At 41.6% G+C, this 15769-nt stretch overlaps 1 protein-coding gene across 1 annotated transcript in view; it reads left to right on the top strand.

Annotated features, from left to right (window-relative positions):
• Positions 1-4025: 4025 nt before the first annotated feature.
• The window catches only part of LOC110533674 (ubiquitin carboxyl-terminal hydrolase 25), a 59191-nt gene continuing 47447 nt past the window's right edge, over positions 4026-15769 (top strand). Inside the window, exon 1 of the mRNA XM_021618111.3 lies at positions 4026-5046. Coding sequence (XP_021473786.2) covers positions 5005-5046 — 42 coding nt within the window. The 5' untranslated portion in view covers positions 4026-5004. The remainder of the gene's footprint in view (positions 5047-15769) is intronic.

The following is a 15769-nucleotide window of genomic DNA, read 5'->3' as shown; positions in this document are numbered from 1 at the left end:
TATACACTACAACTCAATGTTGTTACTTCCTAATGCCTGATCCTATTTGGCAATTCATTTTCATAACTGATGTTGTAACTGAGTAATTGAACAGTAATGATAACAATAACAATCAAAATACCTGAGCCCCTAATACACTTTTTGTAAATGCATTACTATTCAATTCCAAACTGCACTCAGTGTCAGTAGAAGTCAGGATTGATCTATTGGTTGATTGGTTATTTCCATCAATGCATCAGTGTCTACCATCATGGGTGCTACTATGCTGTTCTGTAGGTACTCTGGTTGTGGGCTGGTGGTTCCTGAGAAGCTACAAGGCTGTAATGTGCTAGATCTGGACAGTGACTCTGACAGATACCGTTTCATCCTCATTTAGCTAGTGAGCCAGACTGGCCATGCCCTCAGTACTGACAGGACAGCAGAACTGGTAGGCCTACAGTCACACAAGACATTTACAATGTTCCCCCACAATTTCCTATCTAATATGTTATTACAAAAGAAACTCTTACAGTCATGTACATTTTGCAGGGCTAGATGCCGAAACTGGATGGGACAGGCATACAGAATGGCTCCCTGGATGTCCTGGTGTAAAGCTGTTCCTTCGTTCTGCACCCTCAGGCTTGCTTTCTGCTGGGGATCTTACTGTGTCTTACTGAAGCAGATCACACACAACACATATCCAGTGACACTCCCTCCTCTCCATCTCCTTTCAGCTAATAGTATGTTAAGGGAAAGGCCTTATCTATTTACCATTTATTCACTGATTGACTCACAGATTAATTCATCACTGATTGGTGACCTAATCAGTTCCCAGATACCCTGACTGACTGATGTCTCTGCCTCCTTCCTGTAGGTCAAACTGTGCCATGTGTCTGTATCCTGACAAAAAGGCTGTTCTCAGGGAGGCCTTCAGAGTGCTCGAAGTAACCTTCACACTCTCTGGTGGTCAGCCAATATTTCAGTAGCATCCGGCATGCTGCTCCAAAAAATATCAAATATTGATTAAGTAGTGGTGCTCAAAATTGGAAACAAGACTACGTGTTTTATAAAGCTACTTGATTTACAAAGTGGCATCATTTTCATTAACCATTTGCTTTTCCTCATTTATCTTTGGTGGTATGTGAAAATATTGTTACGCAACCCGCAGTGTGAAATCAGATACTCCATCGCCATCTGCTGGACAACTTTTTAAAACTTTTGTTTATGGGAGTATGGTTTGATTTGCCTTGTAAAACATATATTTTTGTGAAGATTAGGGCCAAAATAAATGACCCAAATAAAACAATATTTGTTCTATGATTTCAAATTCAATTGTAAAAGAGTTTTCCATGCATATCACAAAAATAATATAATAGTTCTTAATACTGTATATTCCCTGATCATGTGATCTTCCTACGATAATATAGTATTTTGTCTCTTGAGCCATCTTTTCAGGACTCTGATAATTCTTGTCAAATCGTATGTATTTACAGGAGGGTGGGAAACTTTACACTGAGTGTACAAAACTTTAAGAACACCTTCCTGATATATTGAGTTGGATTTAACAAGTGACGTCTATAAGGGATCATAGCTTTCACCTGGATTCACCTGGTCAGTCTGTCACAGAAAGAGCAGTTGTTCATAATATTTTATACGCTCAGTGAATGAATATTCCAGCAAGTGTGTTCTGGAACATTTGAAACATGACCGAGTTCTCCGAGGTAGAAGCCTTGATTTATGAGTAGCAATTGACAGAGCTGAAAGTATAATGTATTCTATCTGACTGGAACAATTATGACAGAAGTGGGACTATAGCACATGTTAAAGAGCCTTTATTCCACCAATGCCACACTCTATGATGTTGAGCCAATACGAGACCCAATAACACACTGTCCTAGATACATTAAATTATCAACATAGCAGTGGGGGGGGGGGGTGTTGGACTAGTAACCGGAAGTTCAAATCCCCGAGCTGACAAGGTACAAATCTGTCATTCTGCCCCTGAACAGGCAGTTAACCCACTGTTTCTAGGCCGTCATTGAAAATAATAATTTGTTCTTAACTGACTTGCCTAGTTAAATAAAGGTTAAAAAAAAAAAGTGGATGCAGAAATGGCAGCCATGCTTCAGCATTCCCGATTCTCCTGACTTCTCCATCCAAAGCTCAGGCAAAACTGCACCAAGACCTAAATGTGGCCCCCAGGTAAACACTCTAGTATCTCACCTGAGGGGCTATCCAAAAACTATCATGCATTTGTATATTTTTCCACCATGCTACATGTAGACCATACCATTATGTGATACATTGCATATAGAGAAAGACAAAGCAATTCTAGTCAGAAATTCTTATCAGTGTAATTAATAAATCCTCATACATTTATCCTATGGTCTTGTATCTGGAAGGACTTCTCTGTTATGAAGTAGCATAGTACAGTACTGTTCAGCACCTTTACACAACTCAGAAGGTGACAGCATCATTTTGAGCAGGAGGCTATCCACACAGCTCAGCCCACTCAGTGTCTAAAAAGCCCTACTGTCGAATAGATAGATATATGCATTAATCTGCAAGCACCTGTAGCTAAATCTCTCTCTCTCTTTCGCTGTGCTTCTTCTTCTTCTTTGATATCATGGCGGTCCGCAACCAATCGTTTAAGTGCATGCCCGCCACCTACCGTGCTGGAATGTACGATCAATCATGATCTACCCATCTACCCAATTTTTTTATAATAATAATAATCCCTACTAACTTCTACCACACCCTCCCCTCCCCCCAAAAAACTCCCCAACCCCCCTACCACATTAAACTTGATCTACACTCCACCCTTAGGATTGTTCAGCATCTCAACAAACATTTCAACAGTAACATCTGTTACCCCAATACATCTTTTGCCACCTTACCAATAAAAGCTATGATGACACTTTGATAATTAATAAAGTTGACCTTTGACACCACACATTCATGAGTGCAATATTTCCGAACAGGCCTCCAAACAATGCCAGGACCAGCAGAAACACCAGCCCCGACATTAGGTCCACTTACTACAGGAGCTGCCATGGAAGCTCCATCATTCCACACTGTAGTTCCACCAATCTGTTTTACGGGCTCTGCATACGATACATCATGACTAATTCTATATCTCTGAGCCTCTCTAGTAGCCTCTCTCTGCACCTGGCATCCACCAAATGCTGCACTATGTTCCCCCCAACAATTACAAAACTTAATCTTCACATTGCTCCCACATTCACCGTAATCATGTTCCCCTCCACACTTGGCACATCTTGTCCTTCCTTTATAAAGAACAGCTACATATCCTATTCTTTGCCATTTAAAACACCACAATGGGGATGGGGCAAATTCTCTGACATTGAAACTAAGGAATCCTATCTGTACTTTCCCAGGCATAACCTTGTCAACCCTCAGCAGCACTGATAGGCATTCACTTATTTGACCTCCTTTCCTATTGATCAACCTTTTGGCCTCAATCACTCTTCCTCCGATCACATTTGCTTTAATATAATCTGTGGACATAGATATTGGGACTCCCAGTGATGACTCCCCTCAATCTAGCATAAGCACCAGGGGCATGGCTTTTAATCTTCTTCCCATTAAGCTTTTCCATTTTCAGAATCTTCTCTTGCTGAGCCTGGCAACCACAAAATATTAACAATCTACCATTTACAATGAACCAAGCTAATTTCACTTCACCTACCTATTTCTTTACTGCATTATATCGTCAGATAGGGTGTAAGTGAGGCTCTGTGGTCTCATCAAACACTATCACCACTTTCCACTCCAACACATATTACTCTTGTTTCCTACCTGGCCCTCTTTATGCTTCTTTACTAGACACTCCACTGCTTTCTGTATCATTATCTCTCTACTTCCTATGTCTTTCCACTGCCGGCCATTCCGGTAATTGACCCTCATCCTCCCGCTCCATACCATCAGAACTGACACTCATATTGTTCGAATTCCAGCACAGCTGTTGCTTCACCAACTTGATCTCAATTTCCTCCATTTCGTCCTCACTACTCGCCACCATTTCCAGCCCAATGAAAACCTCTCACAGTGGCTCCTCTCGCTTTTGCTCTTCTTCTTCTTCTTCTTCTTCTTCTTTAACTTTTTATGGCAGACGACACCTATTGGTTTATTGCCGCCTCCTACTGTACCGGGTATTGAAACAAAACAAAAATAATATATTCCATTGTGGGTCTCTCTAAGTGCTTTTCGGAGCTGCCACGTTAAAGCCCCTTCCTACTTCAAAGCCAGAAATGTATGACACAACCAATTGAACAGTGATAATGTTTTTTTTCATGAAAATTAATACAATTTACATACCAGTGAATTCGTTACCAACATTTTGTCTTTGTATTTGTTGTGATCTGCAAATATATCACATGTGGGCTCTGTTAAGTTGTTAAGAAATAGAAACGGATTATGAGTTTGGTCCCTAACCTTACGCCACACATTTGGGGCATGTAACATGTATTCTAACAAATACTAAAATCATATCAAGGCTGTCTTTCTCTCTCTGGAAAAAAATTAAATTATTATATTCTGCTCTATTCATTAATAACACATATAATATTACCCCTATTTATAGTCATTTGTAATCACACAAGACACAAATATGTTAAAACCTTTAATAGTGAAGCTGACATGTTGCCTAAATCAGAGTAGTTGGTTTGAAATTATTGTTTTCGAATTGGAAGAAATGGAAATGGAAACTATTCAACATTGCAGAACTGAAAGTTGTTCATTGCGTCATTCTAAAGCTAGATCCGTGACGTAAATGCAGTTCAACAAGGCAGTACAACTCGAAAACAGAAAAGCGATCGTGTTACCGTAACAATTCCGTAGGTTTTTTCACGTTCTTTGCCTATGTTTTCCTCCATGCCTGCATTTCCCATGGCGCCCGCTATCGCGCTGAATAACTGGGGGACATCTTAACTGTTATTTTACTTGGCTATAACTCGTTTCTTTAGCTTAGGTTTTAATTTATTTTCGTTGCATTCTCAACCGGCCATGACCGTGGAGCAGAATGTCCTCCAACAGCATTCGCAGAAGGTATGTCTACATAGTGGCAATGTTTTCTCAGTCTGCTTGCTAGCAAATCTGGCAGGGAAAGATAGCTAGCTAGTTTATCAAATCAAATGTAATTGGTCGCGTACACATATTTTGGAGATGTTATCGCGGGTGTAGCGAAATGCTTATGTTATGCTCCTAGCGCCAAACTAACAATTTCAACAAATCCCAAAAGTAAAACGAAAGGAATGAACAGTATAGCAGTATTAGAACGAGCAATGTCTAGGATGTAAGGATATAACAATATATACTATGTATATGCTGGTGTGTAGACACGTTATGGGCAGTAGTTATAGTAATAGAAAATGTGTGTAAAAGGTGTTATATTGCTAGGATAGGCCTCGACTAGAATAGTATATAACTTATGAAGTGGGTAAAATAGTATGCAAACATGATTAAAGTTAATTGTTGTTTTCCAAGTGTGGCGTCAGATCGTTGGATCTTTTCTCAATCGAGTGATCTTTTAGTATTTATAAACATGCATCGTTAAATAATCCCCTTCTCAAACAAATCATGAGGCCAGATTGCTAACGTATCTAACTAGCTAACGTTGGCTAGCTTGGTACATTGCCAACAAGTTAGCTAGCGCGCTAAAGTTACAGGTAGCCCCATTAACGTAACTTTACAAACAGTGACACGCCTATTTGAGGGGAACAGTTAGCTTGCTGGGTAGCTAGCTAATGTCGTCAATTTAACATAACCAAGGTCGTTACTGGTTGCCTAAATGTTAGCTAGGTCAATTTCAGACAGTTTTAGGCCAGTGTGATCTTCTCGTCTTGTGGGGTAGCTAGCTAACGTTAACCAGCTAAGACGTTAGAAACCGCTTGTTAGAAATCATTGGGTTAGTTGACTGTTGATGGGTTATAAGATAACAAGTCACTGTTGGTTTCGTCATACAAGTCAGCCACACTTGACCCAGCACATGATCTGTCTGTGTGCCTGAGCTGGTTTGCTAATGTTACTAAAATTACTGTTGTGATATGTTTGTTTACGTGCTGTGACTGCCAGGCAGGAGTGGCATGGCAACGATGAGTCTGAATGCAACTGCATTACTGTAAGCTTGCTGAGAGGCAGTGTGTTACGTTGACGAATATATATTTGACAAACACGTATCTACTACAACTATGCAGATAGCTATGAATCATTGTTGTGATTTCAAATTGGTATACACGTCATAGCCACACCACAATCTGATTTGGGGGAAGAAGTTCAACATTACTTCCTCGTTTTAATTAGGTTGTTACAGGTCAGAGTGAGTCATTGGTTCGGTTGTTCACAAACATTAGCTATATGAAGCAAACGATACATTGATTTAGTGAGCTGGCTGCTGACAGTATAGTCCTCATACTATAGCAGCTGTTTACTTAACTCAATTCTTTAGGTAAGATGGCTACCTAACTGCTTTATTACACAGTCATGGGATTTGTCTGAGGGTGTTACTATCCCTCAGATTACCATCCAGCACCACATCCACATCCTTTGATTGGTGTTAATGATATGATTTGGCGTACTCTCTATTGACTTAGTTCAGAATAGCAGGAGGTATGTTATGGTCATGTTTAGTGATGCACCGATATGACATTTTTGTCTGATATTCGATATTTTCCTTGCCATTTTCCTTCCTGATATTTAACATTTTAGCGTCTTTTTAAGCATTCTAGTACAGTTAAATAGTTAACACATACACATGGACGCAGTGGTCTAAGGTACTGCATCTCAGTGTAAGAGGTGTCACTACAGTCCCTGGTTCGAATCCAGGCTATATCACATCTGGCCGTGATTGGGAGTCCCATAGGGTGGCGTACAATTGGCCCAGCGTCGTCCGGGTTTGTCCGGGGTAGGCCGTCATTGTAAATAATAGTTTGTTCTTAATTGACTTGCCTAGTTAAATAAAGGTTACATGTACACACCACACTGACCTAAAAGTTAGTTTGTTGGCATTTACGTACAGTTGAAGTCAGAAGTTTACATACACCTTAGCCAAATATACATTTTCACAATTCCTGACATTTAATCAGAGTAAAAATTCCATATCTTAGGTCAGTTAGGATCACCACTTTATTTTAAGAATGTCAGAATAATAGTAGAGAAGGATTAATTTAAGATTTTATTTATTTCATCACATTCCCAGTGGGTCAGAGGTTTACATACACTCAAATAGTATTTGGCAGCATTGCCTTTAAATTGTTTAACTTGGGTCAAACGTTTTGGGTAGCCTTCCACAAGGTTCCGCAAGCTTCCCTGCAGCAAAGCACCCCCACAACATGATGCTGCCACCCCCGTGCTTCACGGTTGGGATGGTGTTCTAAGGCTTGTAGGCCTCCCCTTTTTCCCTCCAAACATAACGATGGTCATTATGGCCAAACAATTCTATTTTTGTTTCATCAGACCAGAGGACATTTCTCCACAAAGTACGATCTTTTTCCCCATGTGCAGTTGCAAACCGCGGTCTGGCTTTTTTATGGCGGTTTTGGAGCAGTGGCTTCTTCCTTGCTGAGCGGACTTTCAGGTTATGTCGATATAGGACACGTTTTTACTGTGGATATAGATACTTTTGTACCTGTTTCCTCCAGCATCTTCACAAGGTCCTTTGCTGTTGTTCTGGGATTGATTTGCACTTTTCGATCACCAAAGTACGTTCATCTCTAGGAGACAGAACGCGTCTCCTTCCTCAGCGGTATGACGGCTGCGTGGTCCCATGGTGTTTATACTAGAGGTCGACCGATTAATCGGAATGGCCGATTATTAGGGCCGATTTCAAGTTTTCGTAACAATCGGAAATTGGTATTTTTGGGCACCGATTTAAAAATAATAATAATTAAAAAAAAACATATATATATATATATATGTTTTTTTTAAAAAATACCTTTTATTTAACTAGGCAAGTCAGTTAAGAACACATTCTTATTTTCAATGACGGCCTAGGAACGGTGGGTTAACTGCCTTGTTTAGGGGGCAGAACGACAGATTTTCAGCTTGTCAGCTCGGGGGATCCAATCTTGCAACCTTACAGTTAACTAGTCCAACGCAATAACGACCTGCCTCTCGTTGCCCTCCACGAGGAGACTGACTGCCTGTTACGCGAATGCAGTAAGCCAAGGTAAGTTGCTAGCTAGCATTAAACTTATCTTATAAAATACAATCAATCATAACCACTAGTTAACTACACATGGTTGAGGATATTACTAGATATTATCTAGCTTGTCCTTGTGTTGCATATAATCTGACTGAGCATACAAGTATCTAAGTATCTGACTGAGCGGTGGTAGGCAGAAGCAAGCGGGTAAACATTCATTCAAACAGCACTGTCGTGTGTTTTGCCAGCAGCTCTTCGTTGTGCGTCAAGCATTGCGCTGTTTATGACTTCAAGCCTATCAACTCCCGAGATGAGGTTGGTGTGACCGAAGTGAAATGGCTGGCTAGTTAGCGCGCGCTAATAGCGTTTCAAACGTCACTGCGCTCTGAGCCTTGCTCTGCATGGGTAACGTTGCTTCGAGGGTGGCTGTTGTCGTTGTGTTGCTGGTTCGAGCCCAGGGAGGAGCGAGGAGAGGGACGGAAGCTATACTGTTACATTGGCAATACTAAAGTGCCTATAAGAACATCCAATAGTCAAAGGTTAATGAAATACAAATGGTATAGAGGGAAATAGTCTGATAATTCCTATAATAACCACAACCTAAAACGTCTTACCTGGGAACATTAAAGACTCATGTTAAAAGGAACCACCAGCTTTCATATGTTCTCATGTTCTGAGCAAGGAACTGAAACGTTAGCTTTCTTACATAGCACATATTGCAATTTTACTTTCTTCTCCAACACTTTGTTTGTACATTATTTAAACCAAATTGAACATGTTTCATTATTTATTTGAGGCTAAATTGATTTTATGGATGTATTAAATTAAAACAAGTGTTCATTCAGTATTGTTGTAATTGTCGTTATTACAAATGCATTTTTTTCAATCGGCCGATTAATGGGTATTGGATTTTTTGGTCCTCCAATAATCGGTATCGGCGTTGAAAAATCAGCATCGGTCGACCTCTAGTTTATACTTATGTACTATTGTTTGTACAGATGAACGTGGTACCTTCAGGCATTTGGAAATTGCTCCTAAGGATGAACCAGACTTGTACAGGTCTACCATTTTTTTTTCCTAAGGTCTTGGCTGATTTCTTTTGATTTTCCCATGATGTCAAGCAAATAGGCACTGAGTTTGAAGGTAGGCCTTGAAATACATCCACAGGTACACCTTCAATTGACTCAAATGATGTCAACTAGCCTATCAGAAGCCATGACATAATTTTCTGGAATTTTCCAAGCTGTTTAAAGGCACAGTCAACTTTGTGTATGTAAACTTCTGACCCACTGGAATTGTGATACAGTAAATTATAAGTGAAATAATCTGTCTGTAAACAATTGTTGGAAAAACTACTTGTCATGCACAAAGTAGATGTCCTTACCGCATTGACAATGCTATAGTTTGTTAACAAGAAATTTGTGGAGTGGTTGAAAATTGAGTTTTAATGACTCCAACCTAAGTGTATGTAAACCTCCGACTTCAACTGTATGTCCCCATTACCAGTAAAACATAATCAAATCCTATTTCTTTAACTTACTTGCTGTGCAGTTTAGTTGTTCTGTCGTTTCATTCGCAACCAGGATTTCTGTGGAACACCGTCTGGGTCTTTGCGTGTCAAAAAAAGATACTCGTCAAGTAACACTATTTGTGTCAAATAAGCTTGTTGACCTGAATATGACTGCACGTCACAATAATATAACACGTTCATCTTTTTTTTTTTACGTAGTTAGTACTCATATTTCATATGTCACAACTATTCATTGATACGTATGCTATGATAGTGGTAAAGTTGTCTAACGCACCTACAGTGCTGGTCATAAAAAAAGCAAACTAGCTCATGGATGCACACAATGTTCTTCCCCAAAAACATAGCAAAACGACACAATCTGTTTCAGTAGCTATAGTTAATGCCAACTAGCTATATAGTTAGCTAGTTATCTAAAATAACCCTAATTTATAAGACAGTTCTTATTTGATTAATGGTGGTCAGATCCATCTATGTGAAGCTAGCCAGAATAAGGATTTGCCACAATAGTGGACTTTGTGGTTAGCCTTCAAAATAAAAAACAATGACATTCTGTTGAAATCACACTAGATGTATTATACTTTTGAATTGAATTGGGGGCATACTTATTTCACTGTACAGCCTTAACTATGGATTGTGGATCAATGACATGGGGTATCAGTCTACTCAGTGACACCCAGAGAACATTAGCGTCATAGCTCTTATTGCGGGACTCTGAAACTACTGTGAATTGAACCACATTTATTGCCAACCTATGTGTATTGACCACTATTCCCGAGTATAAACAACACTGCATGGATGTTTGAGTCTGATAACACTGAGGAGGACGTTCGGAAAAAACATCTTGGTTATTGAGTAGACTGATACCCCATTTCATTGATGCCCAATCCTTAGGTAAAGCTGTACAGTTTAATATCAATGTCAATACACACAATAGGCTGACTGGGGAGGTGATTTCACACAGTCACAGTCCCGCGATAAGAGCTACAATGCTAATATTTCCGTAAACACTTCACAGTTGTGTTCTGTGGGTGTCACCGAGTAGACTGATACCCCATTTCATTGCTTCACAATCCCAGCTTGTTTAACATTATCTAGTCTAAATATGGCATGATTCCACCAATTGTAACCTTCTGCGTCACTTTCAAAAAGGTACTTTTATTTTAGAGACAAACTGCAAATTCCACTATTTTGCCTAATCCTTATTGTGGCTAGCTTCACAACACAACCAGGTCTGGTTGAGCCCCACTAGCCAGATGAAGCTAGCTGGCTGCTGATCACATTAGCTTTGGGCAGCAGGGGTAAGTAGCTAGCTAGCTATTTATTTTCATGAACTGAAGTTCAATGTTCACTGATATATTGTGCATCCCTAGTTATGTTATTGAGTTATATAAGGCCATATACAGTGCAGTTTGAAAGTATTGAGACCCTTTCCCTTTTCCACATTTAGTTACGTTACAGCCTTATTCTAACATTTATTAAATCATTCCCCCCCCCCCATAATGACAACGCAAAAACAGGTTTTTAGAAATCTCTGCAAATGTTATTTAAAAAATACAAAATACCTGATTTGCGTAAGTATTCAGACCCTTTACTATGAGACTCAAAATTGAGCTCCGGTGCATCCTGTTTCCATTGATCACCCTTGAGATGTTTCTACAACTTGATTGGAGTCCACCTGTGGTAAATTCAATTGATTGGACATGATTTGGAAAGGCGCACACCTGTCTATATAAGGTTGACAGCACAGAGTTGACAGCTCATGTCAGAGCAAAAACCAAGCCATGAGGTTGAAGGAATTGTCCGAGACAGGATTGTCTGCACATATATGGGGAAGGGTACCAAAACATTTCTGCAGCATTGAAGGTCCCCAAGAATTAAGTGGCCTGCCAAACCGAGCAATCGGGGGAAATGGCTTTGGTCAGGGAGTTGACCAAGAACCTGATGGTCACTCTGGCAGAGTTCCTCTGTGGAGATGGGAGAACCTTCCAGAAGGACAACCATCTGCAGCACTCCACCAATCATGCCTTTATGGTAGAGTGGCCAGACAGAAACTACTCTTCAGTAAAATGTACATGACAGCCCACTTAGAGTTAGTCAAAAGAACCTGAAGGACTCTCGGACCATAAGAAACAAGACCCTCTGGTCTGATGAAACCAAGATTGAACTCTTTGGCCTGAATGCCAAGTGTCACGTATGGAGGAAACCTGGCACCATCCCTACGGTGAAGCATGGTGGTGGCAGCATCATGCTGTGGAGATGTTTTTCAGCTTCAAGGACCGGGAGACTAAGGGTCTGAATACTTTGGTATTTTTAATGAATTTGCTAACATTTCTAAAAACCTGTTTTTTGCTTTGTCATTATGAGTTATTGTGTGTAGAATGCCCTGTGAAATTGTAATAAACCTAGGTAGTAACACACAGGATGTAATATGTCAATGTTTTGACTGATTTCATGCCTCGTTGCATGTAGGCCTAAGTTCACTCATATAGGATACAGGATATGTAAACTTCTTGGTGTTGTAACACTTTGGAATGCAGAATGCTCATTCCTTTAATATGTGGTAAAGCCTCAGAGTGGACTCTCGCAGGCAGCCAGGCCCGTTGTGCTGGTGTCATTCACTGGCACTGACCTCCTTGTAAGGGGAAACTTGGTGCGACAGACACTAGACTTGCCACATGAGGAGGAGTTGAGGTGTGTATAGGTCAGCTTCCTAACAACTGTCAGGGTAGAGGGGGCCTGACCCCTCTCTCCCTTCTGACCCTCTGTTGGGTTCTGCCTGCTTGTAGCTAGCCTATATAGCTAGTACATTCATAAACATGACTAAACTAAAATGCACTTTCTACAGGACAGTTGTTCTTTCTCAACAATCTCTGTGAAGTGCTTCAGTCTGCTAAAGTAATTGGCTAATACTTTGAAACAGAGATGCCCACACTTTCACTTTTAACCCACTGTGAAATATCTGGAGGTAGTTGCCAAGGAGCTGTGGGACAGTGGACACAAGTGGAGCAGTAGTTAGCATCCTGCACCCATATTTATTCACCCATGTTTATTTTGTGGCAAACATGGGGTTTCCATGATGGTATCTTTGCAGCACACAGCCACTTGTAGCAGTGCACTTAATGTTCTAGCCTCTATGGCTGCTGTCCTAGGGCCTAGTAAAGTGGCCTGAGCCTCAGGTCCTGGCAGTAAGTGCTCTCCGTCATTGTTTGGAGTGTTGGAGTGCACTCGACCAGGGTGTGTAATGCACTGGCTCATTGTTTAATGGACACGGCCATTGTGTGGTGGTAAGCCCTTGCACCCCAGCTGGGGTTGACATGCGCCAGCAGGGCAGACATGAGTGCACAGTGCAGTCTTGTCCTCTCCACCAGCTAATGCCTGTCTGTCTGGTGGCCTGCATGGGTTCGGTAAAACATTGTAGCTTTCTTGCAATACATCCCCCACTGCAGCTTACCTAGCTTGGTTCAGTTAAGATTGTCAGACACTTTGTTCTCTTGCTGATTATGTGTTGTTCCGCTAATGAATTGATGAAGAGTGACGTGTGTCCTGTCATGTTCTCATCTGCTTCTCTCTCTCTCGCTGTCTCTCTCTCTGTCTCTCTCTCTGTCTCTCTCTCTGTCTCTCTCTCTCTGTCTCTCTCTCTGTCTCTCTCTCTGTCTCTCTCTGTCTCTCTCTCTGTCTGTCTGTCTCTGTCTCTCTCTCTCTCTGTCTGCCTCTCTCTCTCTGTCTGCCTCTCTCTCTCTGTCTGCCTCTCTCTCTCTCTGTCTGCCTCTCTCTCTCTCTGTCTGCCTCTCTCTCTCTCTGTCTGCCTCTCTCTCTCTCTGTCTGCCTCTCTCTCTCTGTCTGCCTCTCTCTCTGTCTGCCTCTCTCTCTGTCTGCCTCTCTCTCTCTGTCTGCCTCTCTCTCTCTGTCTGCCTCTCTCTCTCTGTCTGCCTCTCTCTCTCTCTCTGCCTCTCTCTCTCTCTCTCTCTGTCTGCCTCTCTCTCTCTCTCTCTCTCTCTCTGCCTCTCTCTCTCTCCCTCTCTCTCTCTCCCTCTCTCTCTGCCTCTCTCTCTGCCTCTCTCTCTCTCTGCCTCTCTCTCTCTCTCTCTCTGCCTCTCTCTCTCTCTGCCTCTCTCTCTCTCTGCCTCTCTCTCTCTCTGCCTCTCTCTCTCTCTGCCCCTCTCTCTCTGCCCCTCTCTCTCTCTGTCTCTCTCTGCCCCTCTCTCTCTCTCTCTCTCTCTGCCCCTCTCTCTCTCTCTCTCTGTCTCTCTCTGCCCCTCTCTCTCTCTCTCTCTGTCTCTCTCTGCCCCTCTCTCTCTCTCTCTCTCTGCCTCTCTCTCTCTCTCTCTCTCTCTCTCTCTCTCTCTGCACCTCTCTCTCTCTCTCTCTCTCTCTGCACCTCTCTCTCTCTCTCTCTCTGCCCCTCTCTCTCTCTCTCTGCCCCTCTCTCTCTCTCTCTGCCCCTCTCTCTCTCTCTCTCTCTCTCTCTGCCCCTCTCTCTCTCTCTCTCTCTCTCTCTGCCTCTCTCTCTCTCTCTCTGCCTCTCTCTCTCTCTCTCTCTCTCTCTCTCTCTCTGCCTCTCTCTCTCTCTCTCTCTGCCTCTCTCTCTCTCTCTCTCTCTCTGCCTCTCTCTCTCTCTCACGCCCAATTTTTCAGTTTTTGATTTGTTAAAAAAGTTTGAAATATCCAATAAATGTCGTTCCACTTCATGATTGTGTCCCACTTGTTGTTGATTCTTCACAAAAAAATACAGTTTTATATCTTTATGTTTGAAGCCTGAAATGTGGCAAAAAGTCGCAAAGTTCAAGGGGGCCAAATACTTTCGTAAGGCACTGTATATGTTTTTGCTCTTTATTCTTTGTTATAGAGCCAAAAAGATTGGAGAAGTGGTTTACCCATACATCTCCATTTTGGATAGATAATTATTCGTGTTGTTGTTTGTTTAGTGTTTTCCAATTTTCCCAGAAGTGGTTAGAGTCTATGGATTCTTCAATTGCATTGAGCTGATTTCTGACGTGCTTTTCCTTCTTTTTCCTTAGTGCATTTCTGTATTGTTTTAGTGATTCACCATAGTGAAGGCGTAGACTCAGGTTTTCCGGGTCTCTATGTTTTTGGTTGGACAGGTTTCTCAATTTCTTTCTTAGATTTTTGCATTCTTCATCAAGCCATTTGTCATTGTTAATTTTCTTCGGTTTTCTATTTGAGATTTTTAGATTTGATAGGGAAGCTAAGAGGTCAAATATACTGTTAAGATTTTCTACTGCCAAGTTTACACCTTCACTATTACAGTGGAACGTTTTACCCAGGAAATTGTCTAAAAGGGATTGAATTTGTTGTTGCCTAATTGTTTTTTGGTAGGTTTCCAAACTGCATTCCTTCCATCTATAGCATTTCTTAATGTTACTCAGTTCCTTTGGCTTTGATGCCTCATGATTGAGTATTGCTCTGTTTAAGTAGACTGTGATTTTGCTGTGGTCTGATAGGGGTGTCAGTGGGCTGACTGTGAACGCTCTGAGAGACTCTGGGTTGAGGTCAGTGATAAAGTAGTCTACAGTACTACTGCCAAGAGATGAGCTATAGGTGTATCTACCATAGGAGTCCCCTCGAAGCCTACCGTTGACTATGTACATACCCAGCGTGCGACAGGGCTGCAAGAGTTGTGACCCGTTTTTGTTGGTTATGTTGTCATAGTTGTGCCTAGGGGGGCATATGTGGGAGGGAATGCTGTCACCTCCAGGCAGGTGTTTGTCCCCCTGTGTGCTGAGGGTGGCAGGTTCTTTTCCGGTTCTAGCATTTAGGTCGCCACAGACTAGTACATGTCCCTGGGCCTGGAAATGATTGATTTCCCCCTCCAGGATGGAGAAGCTGTCTTCATTAAAATATGGGGATTCTAGTGGGGGGATATAGGTAGCACACAGGAGGACATTTTTCTCTGTTAGGATAATTTCCTTTTGAATTTCTAGCCAAATGTAGAATGTTCCTGTTTTGATTAATTTAATGGAGTGAGTTAGGTCTGCTCTATACCAAATTAGCATACCCCCTGAGTCCCTTCCCTGTTTCACACCTGGTAGTTTGGTGGATGGGACTACCAGCTCTCTGTAACCTAGAGGGCAACCAGT

Source organism: Oncorhynchus mykiss, chromosome 10, assembly GCF_057628025.1.
Source record: "Oncorhynchus mykiss isolate SJ-2025 chromosome 10, ASM5762802v1, whole genome shotgun sequence".
Taxonomy (NCBI): domain Eukaryota; kingdom Metazoa; phylum Chordata; class Actinopteri; order Salmoniformes; family Salmonidae; genus Oncorhynchus; species Oncorhynchus mykiss.
This window is presented reverse-complemented; position numbering and strand designations above follow the sequence as displayed.